Source organism: Sebastes umbrosus, chromosome 15, assembly GCF_015220745.1.
Source record: "Sebastes umbrosus isolate fSebUmb1 chromosome 15, fSebUmb1.pri, whole genome shotgun sequence".
In the NCBI taxonomy this organism is placed as follows: Eukaryota; Metazoa; Chordata; class Actinopteri; order Perciformes; family Sebastidae; genus Sebastes; species Sebastes umbrosus.
Genome location: NC_051283.1, coordinates 1831790 through 1856932, shown reverse-complemented (window position 1 = coordinate 1856932; position 25143 = coordinate 1831790). Strand labels below are relative to the sequence as shown.

The 25143-nt window shown below is 35.3% G+C and overlaps 1 protein-coding gene across 3 annotated transcripts; it reads right to left on the bottom strand.

Moving 5' to 3' along the window:
* Nucleotides 1–721: 721 nt before the first annotated feature.
* Nucleotides 722–24509, bottom strand: LOC119503239 (cell division control protein 42 homolog). 3 transcript variants are annotated; one of them, XM_037794908.1, is made up of 6 exons: nucleotides 24360–24509; nucleotides 19936–20040; nucleotides 6399–6471; nucleotides 5589–5698; nucleotides 4713–4910; nucleotides 722–3198 (listed from the first exon to the last, which is right to left on the bottom strand). In XM_037794908.1, the coding sequence occupies exons 2-6, from the start codon at nucleotides 20038–20040 to the stop codon at nucleotides 3109–3111; spliced, it is 576 nt and encodes a 191-aa protein (XP_037650836.1). In that variant the 5' UTR covers nucleotides 24360–24509; the 3' UTR covers nucleotides 722–3108. The 3 variants fall into 3 exon arrangements, with proteins under 3 accessions (XP_037650836.1, XP_037650838.1, XP_037650839.1); XM_037794910.1 differs by having other exon boundaries at nucleotides 24355–24403; XM_037794911.1 differs by lacking the exon at nucleotides 24360–24509 and adding an exon at nucleotides 20167–20288.
* Between the last annotated feature and the right edge of the window lie 634 nt (nucleotides 24510–25143).

Sequence of the window (25143 nt, the reverse complement as noted above, 5' to 3'; positions counted from 1 at the left end):
GTACTTGTACTCGTACTTGTACTCGGTCTGAAAAAGAAGTGGTATCGGTGCATCCCTAGTATCAACCCTGGAAATGTTTCTTATATACTACTCTCTGTTTTGTTCTACTTTTTATTGGCACTGACTGCAGCTGAATTCTGTTGTGTATCTCACTGAGCTGTTTAGATTCCCATTTCAACAGTTGGTCAAAGTTTACTGGGAAAAGTCAATACTGTCGTAGCTACATGAACATTTGTATGTATACAGTCAAATTATTTGTGCAGTAATGTAGTACATGTACAGTAAACGGAAAATTCTCGTTTGATCTTTCATGTTACTGTGAACCGATCTATGCCAAAACAAGCCTACAACAATGAAAAAAACCCTGCTGCAGTTCAGTTCAAAAACAACTAATCGTGCCTCCTCGTCATAGATATTTATGGAGTGTACATGCATGTCTGACGTATTTTGATAATTGACGGCTCAAACTGTGAAAGATTGTTTAGAAGTTGTGAACCGGACAGGACAGTTTCACTGAGAAACAACTCATCGGTTTTGATCAGTAACACATGAGCAGGTGGTTATTGTACTCACTCTTTTGCACACGTGCCGAAACACGTGGAATTTGCTTGAATGAATGAGAAATTCAAATCTGTTGTGAACAACAAACTAATTGTTCAGAGATTTGAGCTTATTGTTTTGAAAAAAAAAAATTATTCTCATTCAAGAATTGAGCCAAAGCAAAATGAGAAAAATACTTTATATTAGGTTGTATGCAGATTTGAAGAGTTTTCAGATACAGCCAAACGTAATGAATGTCCGCTGACGGTGCAGTTTAAGTGTCCAGGATGTCCACAGTGAGACGGCAGGAGAGAGAAAAGGCAGCGTGATGGCAGAGAAAGGACTTTTTTGTGAAGAAGAGGTCATAATGAGAATACGGCTTATCATTATACGTGCACATTTCTGTTGTCAGGTTGAAACCTTGTGACTACAAATGTGGTGATTATTCCTCGTTTGTCATTTTGCCAGACGGCTCGAGGAAACAGTTTGACCGCTTTGTCTCGCGTCATCGTTTTCACATGATGGCGATGATGTCAAGTTTCTCCATCATCGCTTTTGTCGTTTAAATTATTGCAAGTATGCATGTTGGCGTACATGTGTACATGTGTGTACATGTGTGCATATTGTCTTTTAGAGTGCAAAGCAGAAGAAGCCAGTGAAGCTGCTGCTGAAACTCTAATTAGCCGACTCTGAATCTCTTTCCACTGGTATGGATGAAGTCAGGTTACAGTTACTCTCTCAAAGTCCACCAGTAAACATGACTGATGGGTCACGATTTTACATCTCTTTAAATCAAAAACAGCAGTAGTTTTGTAGTTTTGCTCGTGGAATGTCTTTATTTTTATCTTCTCCTTGTTTTAATCAGACTGGTGGCCGGTAAAAAATATCACTGACCCCCTCTACACGTTGCATTCAAATTGCATCTCGTATCCAGATTGTATTACACCTGGTATTAATATGTGTCTCCACAGTCTACATTGAGATCCGATCGTTCTGTCTGAAAGGAAGGCTGCTTTACACATGGGTTTGCCGCCGGGCGCTGCCGTAGAGGCGGTGCGTAATGCACGGACACATCAGCCTGTAAATGCTGCCGTTTAGGGGCTCGCTCTAGCTTTAAAACTGAGCTACAACCTAAAAACCTAAAACTCTACCTGAGCAGAGAATGAAGTCTCTCTCCCTCTGTGTGTGTGTGTGTGTTGTAATCAGAGCTCCTTTGTTGACATCACCGGGGCCGGCCGTGCGTGCTTTTAGTGCATGTGAGCGTGCCCCACTGGCTAGCTCACGGAAGCCGCTCTGCACTGCTCTCACACGGCGGTTACAGCTGATAATCGTCACAGAAGCATAGCACCCACCTTCCAGTTCTCCCTCAGGTAAACGCTGTTAGCTCCGTCAGCAGTTTTGCTGTTGTTTTCACCGTTAGCACCATTAGCTGCGCGCCGCCGGCTCAGCCGTCGCCATGTTGAGGGCTGTTGAGAGGCAATAGAAACGCATCCAATCCCGCATTTAGCACCTTTAATTCCTTTTGCACAAAACTCTTGCTCAGCAAAGATGGGAAAATCTATCAAATTGTTTATTTAAGAAGGTGCTAAATGTGAGATTGGGAGCCCAAAAAATGGTACTCGGGACCTCCCTAGCGTTACGTATTTCCACTCACAAAGTTATTATATGTGGATTGAAAACACAATTTTATTTACACTTGTGTTCAATATGGTTACAATGCATCCCTGACAACCTCCGGAGGTGGTTTGGCCGATCGGATCACAACACGTCCTCAGTGCGTTTTGGTTGCATTTACACCGGTACTTTCCGAGTGCAATCTGATCACCCAAAACACATTTGAATGGCAGGTGTAAAGGGGGTCATTAATGCTGCATTGTGTTTTTTTATTAATGGACTTTATTTTCCAAATGCAACCTGCTTTGGACCAAACAGAGATTAAAATGACACTGATTGTGTTTCCTATATATTTTACATTTTAAAGAATCATTTTTCTAACCTTACTGTGACTTCAGACACATTTTTATCAGATGTAAGTGTGACAACGTAACTGTCAGCTCAATGTCAAAAGTTTGTCTAAGAAAATGTCTTTCCAAACCAGCTTCACCATAAATGTCAATAAAGCGCGATCTACAGCTGTGTATACTGACCAAACAACTCCTTTTCAGACATTGTACACAACTCTTAAACTTAAATGTCATCACTTTGAGAGGGGCGGTTGTAACCGTGACTCCATCCACTGTTTGTATCTTTAAGGCGTCTGAGGTGCAACCCTCTCTATTGCTCAACATCCAGCCTCCTCCTATAATTAAAACCTGGTTAGTGAGGAGTGTTATTCACGTGTTAGTCATATTATAATCGACATGGTGAAAATAAAGCCTGTCGAGAGCCCGTCTCTTCCAACAACAACACCACACCCACATTAAGCCACTACGGCTGAAGGCACTGTTTAAACATGTGTCTACCTCGTCCACCTCCACACCCTCCCCCTCCTCTCAGTGCTGCCTGCCTCTGGGTTCATCTCCTCCTCCTCCTCCTCCTCCTCTTCCTCCTCCTCCTCCTCTGTGGCGTCTATAGCAGGACGCAGCGCTTCTTGGGTTTGTTGTCTGGAGGCTCCAGAGCTGCCAGGATGGCCTCATCAAACACGTTCTTCAGTCCCCTCTGACAAAGAGACACAAGAGAGACACACAGATGAGCTAAGTATACATCTTATTATATTATCATATTCAATAAATAAATAAATAAATAAATATGGCAATGAAATAAATCCCAAAATAAATAAATGAGGCAATTCATATATGAATGTAAATATAAACATAACAATAACTTCAATATATTTTTTTCCACGCCCCATTCATTTGAATATAACAGAGGGAAATAAAAAGAGCTGTGAAATAAATAAATAAATAAATATGACAATGAAATAAATCCTAAAATTAATAAATGAGGCAATATATATATGAATGTAACTATAAATATATAAATGAGTTCATTATTTTTATATTGACGTCCCATTCATTTGAATATAACAGATGGAAATAAAAACAGCTGTGAAGTAAATAAATAAATATGACAATGAAATAAATCCCCAAATTAATAAATGAGGCCATTAACATATGAATGTAAATATAAATATATAAATGAGTTCAATACTTTTTTTCCCACGCCCCATTCATTTGAATATAATAGACTGAAAAAGAAAGAGCTGTGAAATAAATGTGGCATTATGAAATAAAAGTCCCCTGAATCCCCTAAAAGTATTCCTTTGAAAAAACATTATTTTTTAAATAATAAAAGAATATATATATTTATTGAACTATAATGACAAATTTATATATATATATTTATTCATAGCCTCATTTATTTATTTCAGGATTTATTTTATAGGCATATTTATTTATTTACTTAATATTGAATGAAATGGCATTCCATATATCATAAAAGAGAAGCTGCGATAAAGGCTGACTGAAAAATAGTTTCAGGAATCTCTCTCTCTCTCTCTCTCTCTCTCTCGTAGGTGTGAGCCTGCATAATTATTAACTAACTATTATTTTTAAATTATTGATTAATCTGCAGATCTCAGTTTCCTAGAGGTCAAGGTGTCTTCAAATGTCTTGTTTTGTCCGATCAACAGTTCAAAACCCCAAATATTTAATTTACTACAATGTAAAACAAAGAAAAGCAGCAAATCCTCACATTTGATGGGCTGAAATTTAGCTGATTATTATAGCATTATTATTATATATAATTATTATTTATTGGAAAACTGTACTTCTGTTGTAATTATTGTCCGGTTTACTTTAAAACATATTCCACTTTTACAAAGTCTGTGAAACATTTAGATTTGATCATGTGTGAGCTTTTCTTGTTTGATTCATTAACAATAAACATCCTTGAATTGAAACTGTGGTGGCGCTGCTTGCATTTTCCCCCCAAATGAATACAAAAAAATTCAGATTATTTCCTGTTTATCTCGACATTATGTAAGATCCATCGATCACTGTCAGCCAGATCCAGTTCTCTGTTTGTTTTCCTGGAAGGTTCATTGTGTTTCACAAAAGGCGTGACAATTTATTGAGACAACATCAGCGTTGATTGCTGAGGACACATTTCTTTTACTTTAAAGACTCTGACCTATCAGTGAAACATCAGACTTCCACCCCCTCTTTATGTACCTGTGTAAGAGCCGAACACTCCACATATTTGACGGCCTTCAGCTCGCGGGCCAGTTTCTCTCCGCTCTCACAGGTCAGAGCTCGCTGTTTGTTCTTGGCCAGCTTCTCCAGAGTGTTGCTGTCGTCTCTCAGATCCATCTGAGTCCCGACCAGCAGGAAGGGCGTCCGCGGGCAGTGGTGTGAAATCTCCGGCACCCACTGTGAAGAGACAGACTGGGTTAACATCAAGCCCCGAGGAAGTGCGCCGGTCGACGATCACACACCGCGCTCGTTCTCACTCTTTTGCTCCACTCTCACGTGCATGCGCGCACACTCCCCACTGCAGAAGAGTTAGTTTAGCTCTGAGAATATCTAGTGAATGTACAGTGGACGTTTGTGCAGAAATAACTGCTGCAGCTCCTCCAGACCAACAGAGGTTTCCCGTGTCTTGTGAAATGACGGGGCTCCGCAGAGAGAAACGTTATCGTCTCCGACCAAAACTCCGGTGTCTCCCCTGTTCCCTCCGGCCGCGGTCGGGAGGCTGAGGCAGGAAAAGCCAACACTAGGATCAGCATTGATTCATGGAGAGACCTTCGTCTGGTCAGCTAACATTACTGCCAAGCAGCTGAAATATAGAGTGATATTGTGCTTTTAGCTGACGTGTGTCGCCTCACTGTTTTGAGCGATGCTCGTTCATGTCTATGTAGAGCGAGCAAGCGTGAGCCCGACGCTGACTTCCGTTGACTTAATGGCCACAGGTGTCGCTGTTAACAAGACATTTCTGATTCTTACAAACAGTCCCTTTAACTAAATTCTCGTCCCCAGTCTGGGACATTTAACAGCTTTATGGGAACGTTATAGCCACAGTGACTGAATGACTCAACCACACAAACTCACCTTCTCTCTGACATTCTCAAAGGAGGAAGGCGATACGACGGAGAAACAGACGAGGAAGACGTCGGTCTGAGGGTAGCTGAGGGGTCGCAGCCTGTCGTAGTCCTCCTGACCTGCAGGGGGAGACGCACAAACACGATGTACAAACTGTAGCAGTAAATTAAGATGCAACATGGACATCATGACAGTTGTCGATGACGGAGATTAGAAAAGATTAAACTCACAGATTTCTAGTACTACAACAAATACTGCTGCTACTGTATGATATTATTGTTATTACTTTATTTATTTTTTAATTTTTATTTATTGACTCCATTAAATCATAAATGTACTTTGTTCTCCAAGATGCAAAATCAATGATTAAGACAAAGAACATAAGGTGACATAATATGTATATCTAAAATACTACTACTACTATTACTACTAATAGTAATAATTATTATTATTTTAATGTGATTATTGTCAATATTACTAACAATAATAAAAAACATTTAAAATAATAAACTTAATAATGGTAAGTAAATAAATGAGGAAAATAAATTGAAATTCATTAAATAATTATGATCATAAAGAAAAGAAATGCATAATATAATGAAATAAGTACTAACAAATTAATAAGTAGATGAAAGCTGATAAGATGAAGACGGGCTCTAGAGTATGTCATCATAATAGTTCCCTTTATTCTGCTTAATAATAAAAACATTGTTATTTTTCATTTATTGTTATTACTACTGTTCCTGTTGACATCGCTGCCTCTAGTCCTACCAATATTAACAAAGTATTTCATAAACTATATGCAGACGTTATTTTTACCTGCAGTGTCAAACAGTCCCAGAGTGTACGGCTCCCCGCCGATCATCACTGTCACTGCATAGTTATCAAAAACCTGAGGGAGGGTGAGGGAGGGTGAGGAATGATGGGAGGAAGAGAACACAAAGGAAGGAAGTAAACATGTGAAAAAGACATATGATCTCAGACGATATTTAAAACTAAACAGGAAGTATACTTCTCATCTTTCAGAGGCTCGTGAATGTCCAACAGAGGAAACATACACGTGCTCTGTACTATACTTGGAAGGTAACAGTGATTATGAAACTATACAGCCCTTTAAAGAAGTGAGGACCAGACAAACTCATACTGAAAGAAGTACAACAGGACACAGACAGACAGACAGACAGCACTTCGGTCAACGTTTAAATGTGCTCTATAAATAAACGGGACTTGACTATATCAGGATCTTATTTTAGGACATGGCAGGGGAACAGATCAGAGATCACAGCGTTTGGGGATTTATTGTTGGTGCAACCGACCACACCTTGTTTTAAAGTAGAAGTTTGGAGACATGTTTCAACTTACTCTGTTTACGCTGTAGCTGCCTACGCATGACGGGGGATTGTTTTCCCCCGAAAAAGGGGCGTAGTGATGAGAGCCTACCGGTCTGATGTATAACCTTTTTCCAACAGGGGGCCCCACCTTCATCAAAACCACAAATCATGAAATAACCTGCGTGTTTTCACCTATGACCCCGTCACTTATGGTAAGAGGCTACAGAATAGGTTTTCTGGGCCTTAAACGAATCAGAGGCATTAAGTGCATGTAGACATCCTTATCCTCATTACTGAATGTATAGAGAAACTGTAAAACTGATGGAAAGAAGCTGAATGCTCTCAGTAAAGGGAGTGTTCAGGTGAACAGACTCTCCCTCCTGTTTCATCACTCTCGTACCTCCAGGCTGCTGCCGTGTACCAGAACGAGCAGCACGGCCTCAACACGCAGCAGCTCTGTGAGAGTGGAAGTGAGCTGGTTTTATAGCCACTGTGCCTGCTTGAATACGCAGCACGGCTTCAACACGCCGTCGACCTGCCGTAGCCTGCAGACACTGTTTGGTTTTAATGAAGTTCCGTATGCACAGACAGGTTCCACATAAGGATGGAGGATGTAGCCTGGAGGAGAGGAAGCTACGTTGAGTATTACGAACAGGGATTCCAGCTAGGTTTACTCCTGCATCGGTTTAGACTATTTAAACAGGCAGGTTCACAGCAGGCGACTGGAAACGCTTGTTACACTCCCACGCTACGTCTAGGGCTGCATCGAAGCTCAACATTATTTCAGTACTGACTGAAATGTGTCTGTGACACCGGGTATCAAACTCTAAGTATTCAAAGCATCAAATCTGTGTTTATTTCATTGATGGCAAAAAATATTGACAACTTTTCCAGAACACAAACAAGATAAAAAAAACTAAATCAAAAGTAATATTCAAAATAAAAAACTATGGCCAATAAACAGCTGTGTTGAGACACTTCCTGCTAAACTCACAATACAAGAAAACAAAACCTGAAACTATGTAAACTGTACACAACAAAGATGGCAACAGCTGTAGCATCAGCGTGCATAAAAATATTATATTAAATTAAAATGCTTTACTTTTGTTGACTAAACAATAATCAAAAAGGGACTCAAATGTGACTAAAACTAATATACATTTTGAAAAGGCTACAACTAAAACTAAATCAGTTGTCAAAATGAACAAATGTCTGTTCAGACAGATATTCCCTCATTTAAAACACAATTTAAACCATTTTAGACAATTTTATTTAAGTTCTCTTGTGCAACATTTGTAAAAAATTTTTTTTTATATTTCTCAGAATAAAGAACTACTGTTGACAAAAAGTTTGGTTTTCAAATGACATTTCGAATGACTTCAAACAACATCTCATCTTGTGTATACCTTTTTGTTTTTTAAATCCAAGTTTAAAGGACTAAGTTTTAGGAAATGTATTTCATGTACAGTACAGTACAAATAAAGTACATAAATACATATAAGGAATTTGACTCCGGCTTTTATGCATCTCTCTAAACGTACTTACACAGAAATAGAAAAAACATCGAGGGACAAGGACAACAAAGCTGGACAAATAAAGGTGAGGAATAGACAGGACTGTTTTGTACACAAGTAGTGGAAAAAAATAGGTGTGTATATATTATTATAAAAAATGTATAAATAAATTTTGACCAGCCGATAAAATATAGTACTGCATATAGTAATTAATATTTATCTTAAAGGTCCCATATCGTCCTCATTTTCAGGTTCATACTTGTATTTTGTGTTTCTACTAGAACATGTTTACATGTTGTAATGTTCAAAAAAAACTTTATTGTCCTCATACTGTCTGCTTGAATACACCTGTATTTACCCTCTGTCTGAAACGCTACGTTTTAGCACATTTCAACGGAATTACGTTGCTAGGCAACAGTTTGGGTCCATGTTTACTTCCTGTCAGCTGATGTTATTTACATACACTGCAACAGGAAATTAACTGGGAGACATTTAGAATGTTAACATTTAAAAACGTTTGTCTAAATATTGTATATTTTAGACATCACAAACGACAAAAAACAACTTATTTCAAACGCACAATTTCTGAATACGGGCTGTGTGTATTTCTCTGTATATTGAGCGTTTAGATAGTTTAACAGTATTTATAAAGCACTTAAACCTGTTTTATAATATAAAAGACATGAAAATCTCACTTTTTACAAAATTCCTACAATTTTATTTGAACTATGACTTCTAGTAATAGTAGTAGAAGTCTCCTATTGGAGTTAATTTATCTACACAGACACTACTGATGGGTTTAAATAGTGTAAAGTGCAGTGAACAGTAATATTATTGATCAGTAGAAATGAGACATAAATTTTCTTTTTCTTTCAAAACTCTCAAGACTCTTTCTGGCCTATTTCCCGTTTTAGAACAAAAATTCAGACAAAAGGAACAAAAGGTACTGGCGCCACAACACTCTATAAATAGACAAAATGACAAAGCAGTTTAGTTCCAGTTATTTTTCATGGTGATACTTTCACTTTTCAGTAGTTTGTGTTGGACTGGCTATGTTGGTTTTACGGTTTCAGTTGACCACAGGCCACCCTAATAACTACAGGTGGGGGGAGGGTGAGAGGGGGGGGGGGGGGGGGGGGGGGGAGCTGCTGACAGAGAACTGTTTCTTCTTCTAGTTGTTCAGGAAAAAGTCAATTTACTTAATCGAATGTTACTTGTTTTGTTTTTCCAGAACTGAGAGGCAACCTCAACCAATCAGACAGATTGACAAGACAGTTCAGGGTGTAACACACAGAGAGGTGAAGTACTAGTCAGTTCAAGTTCAGACAGAAACGCTGAGTGATACGTTGAGGCATGAGCCACGGAGACACACACAGACCAACATATGTCAATTAAATACAAAGTACACACACACATGCTCATTGTTCACACACCAAGCATATACAGGTTTGTGATGATAATGTGTTGGGACAGAGCTCAGACTGCAGAAGCTGCTAGAAACAGTCTGATAACAACACACTGGTACTGTGGAAAAGAGCTGCAGCTACATGGAGAAGTGGCCAGTTAGTGCTTGTGTTATTTAGCATTACAATAACTTTAACTGATTTACATTTTGCTCTAGTGTTGTCAAAATACAAAAATTCTGATATCAATACGATACCCTGCCTAAATATCTCGATACCGATACTGAAACGATACCAAGGCAAAAATCAAAAACATCAGGAAAAGTTATGGAATGATAAACGACAGAACATGGAACTTCAAATTAGTTTTTTATTAATTAAAAATATTTAAATGTAAAAATGTATTCATTAAAAAAATGAAATGGTATGCAGTAATCTGATGTCCCCTATACTTAAGTTTTATGTGATTTCTTTGATAGTTAATTTTATATTTGCATTTATTTTTGATAATGCACACATTTACATTTCATCTGTATTCTTATTTCTATTTTTCTCATAACTTATCTATGTTTATATATATTTTTATTCTAAAATGGAACAATTGTAATTTCCCACTGGGAATAATAAATAAGCATTATAAGCATAAAAGCATTTCTGATTCTGATGTCATATATTAAACAGCGTTTAATAAGGCCTTTTTTGTTCTTTTTAAAACAGCGCCCCCGCTGGTGCATTAGTAACAGTTCAGGCGGAGAGTGGTACTGCAGCACGGTGAGAGACTACCAAAACAATAATAAATACAGATGGAGTTCTGTGACAAGTTGATGAGAAAAGCTGCTAAAATCATGAAGACACCACAGTAACCGGACTCATCGGACTGCTTTTCCTCTTCGTCCATTTCACGTTACAGAGACACACGGTAAAATAATACTTAGACACGTGCTCTTTGGTGGATTACGTGTTTGCCGAATTACAGGAGATGCTTGGATGGATTCAGAGAAGATGGTTAACCTAATTTTATCGCTAAATTTATTCAGTAATCAGAGCCACTGTGCTATTTCCTTGTTTTTTTAAGGGAGTTCTGCTGATACAGACACCAGCTCAGAGCGGTACTGTGCAGCCAGCGAGAGATTCATTTATTTATTTACTTCTGGATCCCACCAGCAGCAAAGTCATAGGTGCCGTCCTCTATAGCAGAGCGCTGTACACACACACGGTGAAGTGAAGTGACGGGGCTCCTCAGCGAGAAACGTTATCATCTCCGACCAAAACTCCGTTGTCTCCCGTTCCCTCCGGCCGCGGTCGGGAGGCTGAGGCTTAACGACCACAGGTGTCGCTGTCAACAAGCATGTCTGATTCTTACAAACAGTCCCTTTAACACATGCTTAGATTTTATACCAAAACTCAGCATGAACTGAACTCCCTAACAAAGACACTCCAGATCAAATGTGACGGTCTGATAAGTGTACATGTTTCTGAGGGATTATTTCCTGGTGGAGACTTCCTCTCTCCTGATCTTTCTTATTGTGGCGGTGGTTGTCAGCTGACTGACAGGAAGCAGCTTAACGAGATGCAGCACTGACGTGAAAAAGCTCAACACAATGAAGTGAAGACAGAACAGAAAGTTTGTACATGTTTGCTGCGATTGGATCTCGTACTGAAAGTGAAGAAAAGACCAAACAGTAGTAGTTGCAGGTGGATGTGTAAAAACATACTGTAAACTTAGAATACCAATATTATAACTGAAAGTGTAAGTTTTATTAATTCCATGTCTAACTTGGCACATGATGGCTGCATGATAATGAAATCAAGTCATCAATTGTGATTATTGGTTCCAAAGGTTTGAGATGAAACTAGTGTTTGGCATGGAGTAACAGTGCCGTTACTAACAATAGGATATTAATACTGGCAGGAACAGAATGTTGCGTATGCAATAAAAACAATAAGGGTCAGAAAACAATGGAACAATAAGCAATAAAAATTACATAACTGTTTCTGACTGACCAAACTGTTAAACAGCGTGGATGAGTGGGAGGTATGTAATCATTATTATTATTATTATTATTATTATTATATGGATGAATTTCACCGTTGTTACTTACTACGATGAAATATTAGGACCACTGGAAATAAAGTCAAAAGGTGGGATGTAATGTGAATATAGTCTGAATTAGAAAAGAAGTTGGAATATGACAGGTAAACAGTCTTGATATCAGGAGAATTAAGTCATGGTATTTAGAGAATAAAAGTTTTTTTTTATATTTAGAGAACAAAATGTCATGATTGAATTGTGATAGAAATCACAATAATAACATTACATACATACGTTTATTACAATTTTTATCTCAGAAATATTACAATCTTATTCTCAAAATATTCCTTTATCTTCAAAGAATGTAGAACTTTATTCTCAAAATATTACGACTTTATTCTCAAAAAACTATGACTTTATCCAAAAACACTACAACTTTATTCTTAAAATACTACCACTTTATCCTCAAAACACTATGACTTTATTCTTAAAATACTACTACTTTATTCTTAAAATACTACCACTTTATCCTCAAAACACTACAACTTTATTCTTAAAATACTACTACTTTATTCTTAAAATACTACCACTTTATCCTCAAAACACTACAACTTTATTCTTAAAACACTACTACTTTATTCTTAAAACACTACCACTTCATTCTTAAAATACTACCACTTTATTCTTAAAACACTACTACTTTATTCTAAAAACACTACTACTTTATTCTTAAAATACTACCACTTTATCCTCGAAACACTATGACTTTATTCTCAAAACACTATGACTTTATTCTTAAAATACTACCACTTTATTCTCAAAACACTATGACTTTATTCTTAAAATACTACCACTTTATTCTTAAAACACTACTACTTTATTCTAAAAACACTATGACTTTATTCTTAAAACACTATGACTTTATTCTTAAAACACTATGACTTTATTCTTAAAATACTACCACTTTATTCTCAAAACACTATGACTTTATTCTCAAAACACTATGACTTTATTCTCAAAACACTATGACTTTATTCTTAAAATACTACCACTTTATTCTTAAAATACTACTACTTTATTCTAAAAACACTATGACTTTATTCTTAAAATACTACCACTTTATTCTCAAAACATTATGACTTTATTCTCAAAACACTATGACTTTATTCTCAAAACACTATGACTTTATTCTCAAAACACTATGACTTTATTCTTAAAATACCACTACTTTATTCTTAAAATACTACCACTTTATCCTCAAAACACTACAACTTTATTCTTAAAATACTACTACTTTATTCTTAAAATACTACCACTTTATCCTCAAAACACTACAACTTTATTCTTAAAACACTACTACTTTATTCTTAAAACACTACCACTTCATTCTTAAAATACTACCACTTTATTCTTAAAACACTACTACTTTATTCTAAAAACACTACTACTTTATTCTTAAAATACTACCACTTTATCCTCGAAACACTATGACTTTATTCTCAAAACACTATGACTTTATTCTTAAAATACTACCACTTTATTCTCAAAACACTATGACTTTATTCTTAAAATACTACCACTTTATTCTTAAAACACTACTACTTTATTCTAAAAACACTATGACTTTATTCTTAAAACACTATGACTTTATTCTTAAAATACTACCACTTTATTCTCAAAACACTATGACTTTATTCTTAAAATACTACCACTTTATTCTTAAAATACTACTACTTTATTCTAAAAACACTATGACTTTATTCTTAAAATACTACCACTTTATTCTCAAAACACTATGACTTTATTCTCAAAACACTATGACTTTATTCTCAAAACACTATGACTTTATTCTCAAAACACTATGACTTTATTCTTAAAATACTACCACTTTATTCTTAAAATACTACCACTTTATTCTTAAAACACTACTACTTTATTCTAAAAACACTACTACTTTATTCTTAAAATACTACCACTTTATTCTCAAAACACTATGACTTTATTCTTAAAATACTACCACTTTATTCTTAAAACACTACTACTTTATTCTAAAAACACTATGACTTTATTCTTAAAACACTATGACTTTATTCTTAAAATACTACCACTTTATTCTCAAAACACTATGACTTTATTCTCAAAACACTATGACTTTATTCTCAAAACACTATGACTTTATTCTTAAAATACTACCACTTTATTCTTAAAATACTACTACTTTATTCTAAAAACACTATGACTTTATTCTTAAAATACTACCACTTTATTCTCAAAACACTATGACTTTATTCTCAAAACACTATGACTTTATTCTCAAAACACTATGACTTTATTCTCAAAACACTATGACTTTATTCTCAAAACACTATGACTTTATTCTTAAAATACTACCACTTTATTCTTAAAACACTACTACTTTATTCTAAAAACACTATGACTTTATTCTTAAAACACTACCACTTTATTCTTAAAATACTACCACTTTATTCTCAAAACACTATGACTTTATTCTCAAAACACTATGACTTTATTCTCAAAACACTATGACTTTATTCTTAAAATACTACCACTTTATTCTTAAAATACTACTACTTTATTCTAAAAACACTATGACTTTATTCTTAAAATACTACCACTTTATTCTCAAAACACTATGACTTTATTCTCAAAACACTATGACTTTATTCTCAAAACACTATGACTTTATTCTCAAAACACTATGACTTTATTCTCAAAACACTATGACTTTATTCTTAAAATACTACCACTTCATTCTTAAAACACTACTACTTTATTCTAAAAACACTATGACTTTATTCTTAAAACACTACGACTTTATTCTTAAAACACTACCACTTCATTCTTAAAATACTACCACTTTATTCTTAAAACACTACTACTTTATTCTAAAAACACTACTACTTTATTCTTAAAATACTACCACTTTATCCTCGAAACACTATGACTTTATTCTCAAAACACTATGACTTTATTCTTAAAATACTACCACTTTATTCTTAAAACACTACTACTTTATTCTAAAAACACTATGACTTTATTCTTAAAACACTATGACTTTATTCTTAAAATACTACCACTTTATTCTCAAAACACTATGACTTTATTCTCAAAACACTATGACTTTATTCTCAAAACACTATGACTTTATTCTTAAAATACTACCACTTTATTCTTAAAATACTACTACTTTATTCTAAAAACACTATGACTTTATTCTTAAAATACTACCACTTTATTCTCAAAACACTATGACTTTATTCTCAAAACACTATGACTTTATTCTCAAAACACTATGACTTTATTCTTAAAATACTACCACTTTATTCTTAAAATACTACCACTTTATTCTTAAAACACTACTACTTTATTCTAAAAACACTACTACTTTATTCTTAAAATACTACCACTTTATCCTCAAAACACTATGACTTTATTCTCAAAACACTATGACTTTATTCTTAAAATACTACCACTTTATTCTCAAAACACTATGACTTTATTCTTAAAATACTACCACTTTATTCTTAAAACACTACTACTTTATTCTAAAAACACTATGACTTTATTCTTAAAACACTATGACTTTATTCTTAAAATACTACCACTTTATTCTTAAAACACTACTACTTTATTCTAAAAACACTATGACTTTATTCTTAAAACACTATGACTTTATTCTTAAAATACTACCACTTTATTCTCAAAACACTATGACTTTATTCTCAAAACACTATGACTTTATTCTCAAAACACTATGACTTTATTCTTAAAATACTACCACTTTATTCTTAAAATACTACTACTTTATTCTAAAAACACTATGACTTTATTCTTAAAATACTACCACTTTATTCTCAAAACACTATGACTTTATTCTCAAAACACTATGACTTTATTCTCAAAACACTATGACTTTATTCTCAAAACACTATGACTTTATTCTCAAAACACTATGACTTTATTCTTAAAATACTACCACTTTATTCTTAAAACACTACTACTTTATTCTAAAAACACTATGACTTTATTCTTAAAATACTACCACTTTATTCTTAAAACACTACTACTTTATTCTAAAAACACTATGACTTTATTCTTAAAACACTACCACTTTATTCTTAAAATACTACCACTTTATTCTCAAAACACTATGACTTTATTCTCAAAACACTATGACTTTATTCTTAAAATACTACCACTTTATTCTTAAAATACTACTACTTTATTCTAAAAACACTATGACTTTATTCTTAAAATACTACCACTTTATTCTCAAAACACTATGACTTTATTCTCAAAACACTATGACTTTATTCTCAAAACACTATGACTTTATTCTCAAAACACTATGACTTTATTCTCAAAACACTATGACTTTATTCTTAAAATACTACCACTTTATTCTTAAAACACTACTACTTTATTCTAAAAACACTATGACTTTATTCTTAAAACACTATGACTTTATTCTTAAAATACTACCACTTTATTCTCAAAACACTATGACTTTATTCTCAAAACACTATGACTTTATTCTCAAAACACTATGACTTTATTCTTAAAATACTACCACTTTATTCTTAAAATACTACTACTTTATTCTAAAAACACTATGACTTTATTCTTAAAATACTACCACTTTATTCTCAAAACACTATGACTTTATTCTCAAAACACTATGACTTTATTCTCAAAACACTATGACTTTATTCTCAAAACACTATGACTTTATTCTTAAAATACTACCACTTTATTCTTAAAATACTACCACTTTATTCTTAAAACACTACTACTTTATTCTAAAAACACTACTACTTTATTCTTAAAATACTACCACTTTATTCTCAAAACACTATGACTTTATTCTTAAAATACTACCACTTTATTCTTAAAACACTACTACTTTATTCTAAAAACACTATGACTTTATTCTTAAAACACTATGACTTTATTCTTAAAATACTACCACTTTATTCTTAAAACACTACTACTTTATTCTAAAAACACTATGACTTTATTCTTAAAACACTATGACTTTATTCTTAAAATACTACCACTTTATTCTCAAAACACTATGACTTTATTCTTAAAACACTATGACTTTATTCTTAAAATACTACCACTTTATTCTAAAAACACTATGACTTTATTCTTAAAACACTATGACTTTATTCTTAAAATACTACCACTTTATTCTTAAAACACTACTACTTTATTCTAAAAACACTATGACTTTATTCTTAAAACACTATGACTTTATTCTTAAAATACTACCACTTTATTCTCAAAACACTATGACTTTATTCTCAAAACACTATGACTTTATTCTTAAAATACTACCACTTTATTCTTAAAATACTACTACTTTATTCTAAAAACACTATGACTTTATTCTTAAAATACTACCACTTTATTCTCAAAACACTATGACTTTATTCTCAAAACACTATGACTTTATTCTCAAAACACTATGACTTTATTCTCAAAACACTATGACTTTATTCTTAAAATACTACCACTTTATTCTTAAAACACTACTACTTTATTCTAAAAACACTATGACTTTATTCTTAAAACACTACCACTTTATTCTTAAAATACTACCACTTTATTCTCAAAACACTATGACTTTATTCTTAAGACACTATGACTTTATTCTCAAAACACTATGACTTTATTCTCAAAACACTATGATTTTATTCTCAAAAGACTATGACTTTATTCCTAAAACACTACCACTTTATTCTCAAAAGACTGACTTTATTCTAAAAACACTACCACTTTATTCTTAAAATACTACAACTTTATCCTCAAAACACTATGACTTTATTCTTAAAATACTACCACTTTATTCTCAAAATACAACCACTTTATTCTTAAAATACTACCACTTTATTCTCAAAACACTACCACTTTATTCTTAAAATACTGACTTTATTCTCAAAACACTATGACTTTATTCCTAAAACACTACCACTTTATTCTCAAAACACTACGTCATTCTCAAATCACTGCGATTTTATTCTCAAAACACAACCACATTATTCTCAAAATATTACAAGTTTATTCTCAAAATATCACAATTTAATTCTCAAAATATTACAAATTTATTCTCGAAATACTACGAATTTAGTGTAAAAACACTACGACCTTATTCTCAAAATACGACCACTATATTCTCAAAAAACTACAAATTTATTCTCAAAAAACTACAAATGTATTCTCAAAACACTGTCTTTATTCTCAAAATATTACAACTTTATTCTCAGAATATTACCACATAATGATATACCGGGATGATAGAAATCTGTTTACCATCAGAGATATTGCCATACTATTTTTACTAAGTTGGCCCTCCCTTTAATATCTCTGGTTGTATTAGGATTTTTGCATAACTGTGATTAAGTACTTTGATTTGTCAGGTATTACTTACTATACTAAATATATGACTACGGATATTATGATAAAATGACTAAGTGTGATATCATAGTCGTCCCCCCCTAACAGTAGGTGGTCTAATATGTATCCAACTATGTGTACACAATGAAACAGAAACACATACTGTGGGTGTTGGGACAGTACTGACATATTCAAATCAAATGGTTAAATGATGGCAGGGGAGGGGGGGTCAGACAGGAAGAGGAAGATAAAGTTGAGTCAGCACTGTTGGTTCTGCAATCCTCTGATCAAACTGTGCTGACGACTGACAGAGAGAGATAGAGAGAGAGAGAGAGAGAGAGAGAGGGAGGGAGAGAGAGAGAGAGATGGGCTACTGATAGAAAACAGTAGAGAACTCCAGTCAGCAGTCAGTGGAGCGGCCCATCAATTAGAGATGTTTAAGATATTTCCAGCAGGACAGTCCTGCCTGTCAACAGTCAGTCAGCTGTTTTCTACAGAGTCAGACCAAAACGTCAGAGTTTGCAGGATCAGTGGAGCTGAGGCGACAGTCTGGACCACATTTTATATCTGCAGAGCCTGTGAGGCTGCTTCCTCATCGTGCTGCTTCAGCAGGACTCGACAACTAAAGTAAAAATGCATCTAACAGGAAATGTAGACGGACCCTAGAGAATCTCAAATATTTTAACTTGCAGCTACATGAAAATAAGCAACCACACACTTACATTCTGTATCTAAACACACAAACATGCACAAACACACACACACACACACAGAGGGTTGCAATCCTAGGAATCCACCCAAACAGCAAGCACCCGATACTTGAGGTTTTGCCATCACCAGCGTAACAAAACGGCAGGATGGGGGTTTGATTCCCACCGGGTCCATTCTCTGATAATATAACATTAAAGGAATAGTTTGGGTAATTGTTTTAGTTTTAATTAGGGCTGTCAATCGATTCAAATATTTAATCGCAATTAATCACGATTAATCACGATTAATTACGATTAACCGTGATTAATCACGATTAACCTCGATTAATCACGATTAACCACGATTAATCACAAATTAATCATACATTTTGTATCTGTTCAAAATGTAACTTAAAGGGAGAAGTATTTAATCCTCTTATCAACATGGGAGTGGACAAATATGCTGCTTTATGGAAATGTATGTATATATTTATTATTGTAAACAGCTGTCAGTGTGTCAGTGTGCTGACTTGACTATGACTTGCCCCAAACTGCATGTGATTATCATAAAGTGGACATGTCTGTAAAGGGGAGACTCGTGGGTACCCATAGAACCCATTTACATTCACTGATCTGGAGGTCAGAGGTCAAGGGACCCCTTTGAAAATGGCCATGGCAGTTTTTCCTCGCCAAAATGAACGTAAGTTTGGAGCGTTATTTAGCCTCCTTAGGTTTTCTAGTTTCATATAATAGTTTTTCCCCTTTGATTTACTATAAAGGCCTTCTTAGTTTTGGTGACAGATCACTGCTCATGTAAACAACAGTCCGATTTATGTCTGTTTAATCCAGATACACTGTAAACACTTCCTGTGTGACAGGAAGGAGCTACAGAGGCAGCGGAAAACCTCACTACTGTATGTTTACAGCATGTCACTTTCAGTGTCAGTTGGTTTTAAAAGTTACTCACCGTGGGGACGTATTCAGAGGGAAACTTGTTGGTGGTGTAAGAGATGAGAAGACAAGTCTTTCCCACCGCACCGTCACCCACCACCACACACTTTATAGTCTGCATCTGAGAACGAGGAGGAGGAGGAAGACAGGAGACGAAAGAGAGAAGCAACAGGTGGGGGACAGAGACAGTCGTATTATTACAAACTCTTATTCACAAGTTCACTGGAAAGACTTTGAAACGTTATACCCGTAAAGCTGTAATGAAGTGAGAGAAGAGACAGCTTCCTTTCAGAGTTGTGAATATATTCTATACACCTTAAACTTTTCCACTCCCACCTCTTTTGCACAGACCGGTTTTAGTCTTTTTTTAGGGGGGTACAGAGGGTCTCTAGGGGGAGATAGCAGGTCAACAGTAGATGTCACATATAGGGATGTCACGAGAACCGGTACTTCTGTACCAACTCGGCACCAAAATTAAAAAAATGTGACGGTACTCGTTTTCTTCGGTACCAAAGCTATATACCGAACGATGCCTGTAATGGTCATTTGGTACCAGAGCGGAGGTACTGGAGATGCGATTCTTCCGGATCTAATGGGGGCAGTATACGCTTACAAGTGTTCTCATCTGCCGTGAAATGAAGGAAGAAGAAGAACGCCGTAACAGCACGGAAAAAAACAACAACACGAGACGTGAAAGATGGCAGCTGCTGCAGCGCTACCTCCACCTCAACTCGTTGAGAAAACAAATAGCAAGAGTCGGGTAAGGAAGTACTTTGCGTTCGAGGCGGATTTACAAGAAGTAATAATAGATTCGCAGAAACCAGTATGCGGAGCAGTAACGGTGCCGTCGTACTTCCAATTTAGCAAAGCACCTCAAAGACAGACATCCAGACAATATCGTTGGTTTTAAATACTTGAAGGCTACATGCCACTGTTCTGTTTTAATATGTTAATAGACGTTTCTTTTTATTTATTACTTAAAGGCTACATGCCTCTGTTTTTTGTAACGTAAGGAGTGCAGGTTGAATTACATGGGATTTATTTTGTATTTTGTTTTTTTTGACCGTGGTATCGAATTGGTATCGAGAACCGTGTAAATTCACTGGTATTGGTATCGACTACTAGATTTCTGGTATCTTAACATCCCTAGTCACATAGAAGTGGTGCACATCATCTGAAAGCTGGGAACCTGAAGATTAACTTGAGATGAAGCTCAGCACTGTGTGTCAAGTTGTTCTAGTCATAAATCAGAAATAAACATGAATGAATGAATTCATTAATTCAAATAGATAGTCAAAGTGTATAAGGACTTAGAACATTATAATAGAAGTATATGATGTCCATCCCCATGCTCTATTATGTCTCATAAGATGTTGCAGCAGTTTTTGGGTTGATACCATTTGTTACACAGATTTGGTGCTACATGTCATTACTTCATCATTTGATCCTGTTAGACATTTGTGTGAAATTGTCATAATTAGCATATGAATTCTTGAGTTATGGCTAAAAACGTGTTTTGTGAGGTCACGGTGACCTTTGGCCTTTGACCACAAAAAATCTAATCAGTTCATCCTTGAGTCCAAGTGGACGTTTGTGAGGTTGAGTATGTACGTACGGACAACCTGAAAACATATTGCCTCCAGCCACGGCTGCCACCGGCATAAAAAAAACGATCGGTATCGGCCGATATGGCTCATCGACGATCGGCCAAAGAAACGTGATCGAGTAATCTCTAAATGTATTCGTACTTTCTGTCATCTTATGCACCAAACAAGAGAGTTATTAATCAAGAACATAATTCGATAATGGCAGTAACACACTAAACCAGATATAAACAGGGGGGAATTATTACTGCCAGACACTTGGATGATCTTGCAATCTAAACACAAAGCTGGTTAGTAAAAGGGCTTATGTGCCACACTAACTTTGAGAATAACTTCATGACTGTAGACAAAGAGAGAAATCTCTGCCCCTTTTTTTCTCGTCCCGTGTGTTTTCAGCTGCATGTGAACAACCTGCAGCCTTCAGCCTGGACGTATCAGGTGGCAGGTAGATGCCATGAGCTTCCGTTTGTGTGAGACAGAAACTGTTCTAACTGTGTAACGCAGTGTTAACTACACACTGGCTGGAGATCCTGTGACCACCCAGACGCCGAGCAGCTTGCATACCCAGGCTGGCGCTTCATTAAGGGGGACAATGGTAAAGGGCTATGGGGCTGCCTCTCCATCACTGGCTCTTTGTTTGGGCTTTTTGACACCAGTTATGTCTGCACAATTCATTCCTCAGAGATATTTCACAAACGCATGCAGAAAACTCTGGAAAACGCAGCGATTAGTGGCAAACAAGTCGTTTAAATGCACTATTGTTTCTTCTATATACCATTACCTGCATCAAACTGATTACTCTCATTACTGGTTTTATTTCGTTTTGATTTACTCTATGATGTTTCATCTTTTACAGAAGCACTCATTGACTCACAAGTTACCAAAGGCTTACTGGTGAAAGAATTTGTTCATGAATTGATTTGTCAAAAGACAACAAATATGATCATCCTTCTAAGTAATTGAACAAGGAAAGATGTCAAATATTTGCCCCTTTTCAGCTTCTCAAAGCAGAGGATGTGCTGCTTTTCTCTAGGGCTGCACAATTAATCGAAATTGCATCAAAATCGCAACATGGCCTACTGCAATATTTGGTGGTGGTGAAAAGGGGAAATGTGTGCCAAAATACCATTTTCAATTAAATATTATCGTGCTGCAGAGATGTCCTGGCCTACACATCATATTCTACAGACAAATACATTTTATTTGCCCTACTGGGGATAAATAAAGTTATTTTAGTTGAATAAAACTGAACTGAACTGAATTTGTTGGTATATATGCATATTGTAAGGACATGAATGTATAGATATTTTTATGACCACATGTCAACCGTATGCATCGTAGAGCTGAAATGATTAATCGATCAACAGAATTAACAATTAATCTGCAACTATTTTGATAATGAATTAATCGTTCTAGGGATTTTTGTCAAGTATAAAGCCTACAAATATTCTCTGGTTCCTGCTTCTGAAATCTAGGACTTGATTAGAACTGCAACAATCAATCGATTAATTGTCAACTATTAAATTAATCACCAACTATTTTGATAATCAATAAATCGTTTTTTTTTTAGTAAAAAAAGAGTTTAAATTCTCTGATTCCAGCTTCTTAAATGTGAATATTCTCTGATTTCTTCCCTCCTCTGTGACAGTAAACTGAATATATTTGAGTTGTGGACAAAACAAGATATTTGAGGACGTCATCCAACATTTTTCACTATATTTTCTGACATTTTATAGCCCAAACAACTAATCGATTAATCAAGAAAATAATCAATAATTTAATTGACAATGTAAATAATCGTTAGTTGCAGCCCAAGACTTGATACCATGCTGTTGGTCTGATAAAAGAAGCTATTTGAATTACATTTCTGCGAAATTAATTCAAACTTCAGCTTTAACTAATTCTCCATCAAAGCTTTGATTAAGAAAACAGAAAGTAAATCTTCACAATGTGAAATGTAAGCAAACGTTAGGTCCTATTAGTTTTTATATAATGATGGAATCAAGTAGAAATCAATGGTTTAAAATGTGAATTTATCAATTTTCTGTGAGGTACTGCCTGTAGGAAACGAAATAACTACTTTCATTGCTTCAATGTTGCTGCATATTGATAATTAGACCTCACATAAGAAAGTGAATAGTCCATCAGCCAACCACACAGAGCTTCAATCTATTGAAATTCAAGTTTTGATGCGATTTCCATCTAAATTCACTGATTTGTTACTGCTTTTCACTCACTTCCGCATAGAAAACAGTGGCAAGAACATACAAAAGCTCTTGATCACAGGCTGGCAGTTAGTTTGTTCATCATTAAAGTTATTAAAGGATGAGATTACTACTTGTTGACTGCGTTTAGAAGCAACTCAACGTTGAGAAGTTTCCTCCAGTGAAGCTACAGTAGCCTGAGTTAGCTGAGTTAGCTCGATCCCCCCATAACAACAAGGCCTGTTTGAACTGAGTTTGACAGGAATATAAATACAACACTGTTCACAGGCTACATGGATACTGACTCAGAGAAACTCCTACAGTCCTACAGCTGCTCTGCTTCAACAACACCGGCCGCGAACTGTTCAGCAGAGATTTAACAGCTAGCTAAAGGAGATCGTTTGTTTTGACAGCTGCCGGTTAGCACAGTTAGCGCAGTTAGCAGAGTTAGCCGAGCTAGCTGTCGGCAGGCTCACAGTCACAGCTTTCACTATAACAAGAGTCACTCTAAAGTCTGTTGGTGTTTCTCTGCGGATGTTTCAGTATTGATCGTCAGTAGATCGCAGTTGTAGACAGTGACAGATACTAATAACAGATGCTAACAGATACAGTAACAGGTATACTAACATTACCTCTCCTCGTCTCCTCTCAGCCGCTGGAGTGCTGCTAATGTTGTGTAAGGTTCAGGTGCTTCCCGTAAACTTCCCCTTCCACCAGGGCGGATGCAAGGCCTATGGAAAGGAGGTTATGACATGGGCGGATATGGGTCTTGGGTTATGGGGAATAACACATGCGCTGTGTAACTGAAGCTACGGTCGTGCGTTGCGATTGGCTCAACTTCGGCGAGTGCAGACCAAATTTTACTGCGCATGTCCTTTACCCCGGAGATATGACGAGTGATCCAACCTCCTTTCTATAGGCCTCGGGCGGAAGCCGGAAATATGAATTATGGTGTGTTCAAGTTCCGCTGGATTTATTGGCAGTTAATATGTGTAATGATTTTGTGTTTCCGTAACGTGATATCTTGTTTCCTCAAATCTAAAGACAAACAATTTTACATCCTGCATTACTTAAATAGATAAATAAATAAATAAATAATTATAAAAATAATAATAATATCTCTAAAAGTTGATCTGTAAACTTATCTTTTTATAGGTCTATATCAAATATATATATATATATATATATATATATATATATATATATATATATTTTTTTTTTTTAATGAAGCATTTTTTAGTTATATTTATATTGAACAGGCTGTTGGATGGTTTGTTAATTACCTTGCTGAGAGAGCTCAGTGTGTCAGGGTCGATGGTGCCAGCTCCACAGAAATGAATGTGTCCATAGGTGTGCCCCACAGTTCAGTCCTTGGTCCAATATTATTCACTATTTATACCAATAGCCTGGGTCAAA